The following is a 2,491-nucleotide window of genomic DNA, read 5'->3' as shown; positions in this document are numbered from 1 at the left end:
AGCAGCAACGCTGATCATTTTATTACAGATGAAAGAATTTAGGCAGTTTTTAAGTCTCAGTGATGCTGCAGTGTTCGTTTGACTTTGGGACCTGAAACAGATGGAGTTTAGGACCCAGATTCCTCCACGAGGCTCCTGACTACGGTAGCTGTAATGCTCCAACAATCCATCAAGCGGTGCGGCTTCGTAGCTACCAAAGTCACACGAAAACATTTTTGACAGATTTTTGAGCGCCGTGTAGCACATAAAATCGGTTCGAGGTCAGTAAGCACAACCAAGATTCATACATAAGGCCCACTGTCGATTTTTGAGGAAATTAAAGGATTTTAAGTGTGCCTTATAGTGTGGAAAATACGGTATATCATGACATCAGATAAGTAGATGCAATATTCTGAAGTGTTTTGTTCTGTTTACCATAAGATGAAACACCGCTGATATCCTGTTGATCTTTAGTAGTGATGTCGCCATTGTTTCAATGTTGATTCTATTATATTAAAGTTGCCAGAGTAAATAAAATGTATTTCCTGTTGATCATCAGTTTGTGATTTCCATGTTGATTTAACTTTGTTTCTGTTATTGTTTGCTATCCAGTATAAACCTCTGACACACATGCAGAAACCATGCTGCTAGTGACTGAGATCTGAGCTCATAGCTACGCTAAGCTAGCAAATCCCTAAAGAGACAATGATTGAATACTATAGATATAATTTGCAGGTGATTCAGAAAAAGCATGTGAAGATTACGCTACAAAATAAGTTGTTCTCAAAGGTTTGCAATTAAACAACCTATACAGATTAAACTGCAGAAAAGCATCCCTGCACTTAGTATCAGGAACAGGAAGTGACACAATAATGCAGCAATCCAACATTTTAGAAATGATCTTCCTGTTTGTGTCTAAATGTTCTGCTTCACTAACAGTGAGAACTTTACTGGTAACAGCTTAATGGGGTATTTAATCACAGTGGCAAAGAATGGAAACACTTTTTCACTGCAAGTGTGTGTGAAGGTGTGTATGTGTTTGCCGGTGTCAGCGTCAGAGAACGACAGCTTTCCTTTGGTCCAGTCCAGATTCAGTCTGATCCTCTTGTATTTCTTGTTCACCGAGAGAGCAGCTTCTGGATCTGCTGATGATCCTGCATAGTACTGACCTTGACTGTATCCCAGTCCCCACAGTCCAGACCGTATGTTTCCCTTCCTCTGGTCAGACTCTGCTAACACGCCCAGTGACCAACCTCTGTTATCTCCAACCTCAACATCCCAGCTGTGCTTCCCTGAATCAAAGCCCTTTGAGCTCAGGGCAAAGTAGAGATGATCAAACCTCTCTGGATTATCCGGGAGCTGCTGCCGGTCTCCAACCCTCATGGTGGTCAGACCTTCATACAGGATCAGTCCCGGATGGGCAGTGTTTGGGTTCAGGATCAGAGGAGTGTAGGAGACCATATACTTCATGTTGTTCCAGATGCTGAAGGTCAGGTTGCCCAGGTGTTTGGCCTGGTCTATCAGAGCTCCCGGGGGCAGCTGTGGATCATCCAGCAGGGGGCAGCGCTGGGCTCTTTCCACCACAGCCTTGTAGTTGTGCAGGAATGAGACGTCTTCAGCTCTCAGCTCCTCCTCTGTGGCTCTGATTGTGTCTGAAAGAGCTGTTATCTCTCTGCTCAGAGCCTCCATCTTCTCCTTCATCATCCAGCTCTTCTGCTCCTCTTCCTCCCACAGCACGGTCAGCCTGGCCTCCTCTTCCTCTGCTAGAAACTGGTGAAGCTTCTTAAACTGCTCCCTAATCTTCCTCTCTGTGCGTCGGGCCTGGGCCTTAATGTGTTCTGCTGTTTGATCAAAGTTCACCTGGACTTCTTCACAGACCTTTAACTTCTGCTTTAAAGCTTCCACAGTTTCCTGAAGGTCATTCTTGTGTTGTTGTGCAGCTTTATCGATGGGTTTGAACTTGTGGTCGCTATGTTTGTCCGAAGTGCCGCAGACCACACACACTAGCTCCTGATGGTCCAGACAGAAGAGACTGAGTTTCTCAGAGTGCAGACTGCAGAGATCCTCCGGAGTTATCTGATTTCTCTCTTCTATGAACGTCTCGCACAGGTTCTTCAGAGCAAGGTTACACGGTGGATCGTGCATTGTAGATTGTTTCTGACAGACTGGACAGTCGTGTGTTGGGTTTTCTCTCCACCAGCTGTCCAGACAGTCCTTACAGAAGCTGTGGCTGCATGGCAGAAGAACCGGCTCTTTGAAGATGTCCAGACAAACTGGACAGCAAAGATCTGATCTGGCAGCCATGGAGTCTCCGGGTGAAGCTGGAAGCAGCAGACAGGCACTACAGTCAGGCGTGACTCCCGTCCCTCCTCTGCTGCCTTCACTGAAGCTTCCTGTGAGTCGTGTTTTCAGTCAAACTAACCTTCAGTGTGGAGCGTCGGCAGCCAGAAGCAGCAGTGTTGTTTGTGTCCTGACGCTGGACTCGCACAGAGGAAGCTGCTGGTCTGAAGTT

The 2,491-nt window shown here is 46.2% G+C and overlaps 1 protein-coding gene across 1 annotated transcript; it reads right to left on the bottom strand.

The window, feature by feature from the left end:
- Window positions 1-894: 894 nt before the first annotated feature.
- LOC102205454 (nuclear factor 7, brain-like) lies at window positions 895-2,283 on the bottom strand. The gene has a single exon (XM_005740907.1). It carries the CDS (start codon window positions 2,281-2,283, stop codon window positions 895-897), a length of 1,389 nt encoding a protein of 462 aa, XP_005740964.1.
- Between the last annotated feature and the right edge of the window lie 208 nt (window positions 2,284-2,491).

This window comes from Pundamilia nyererei, unplaced genomic scaffold (genome assembly GCF_000239375.1).
Source record: "Pundamilia nyererei isolate P.nyererei 1_Seehausen unplaced genomic scaffold, PunNye1.0 scaffold00105, whole genome shotgun sequence".
In the NCBI taxonomy this organism is placed as follows: Eukaryota; Metazoa; Chordata; class Actinopteri; order Cichliformes; family Cichlidae; genus Pundamilia; species Pundamilia nyererei.
Note: the sequence above shows the minus strand (reverse complement) of the source record. Positions and strands in the feature narration are given on the sequence as shown.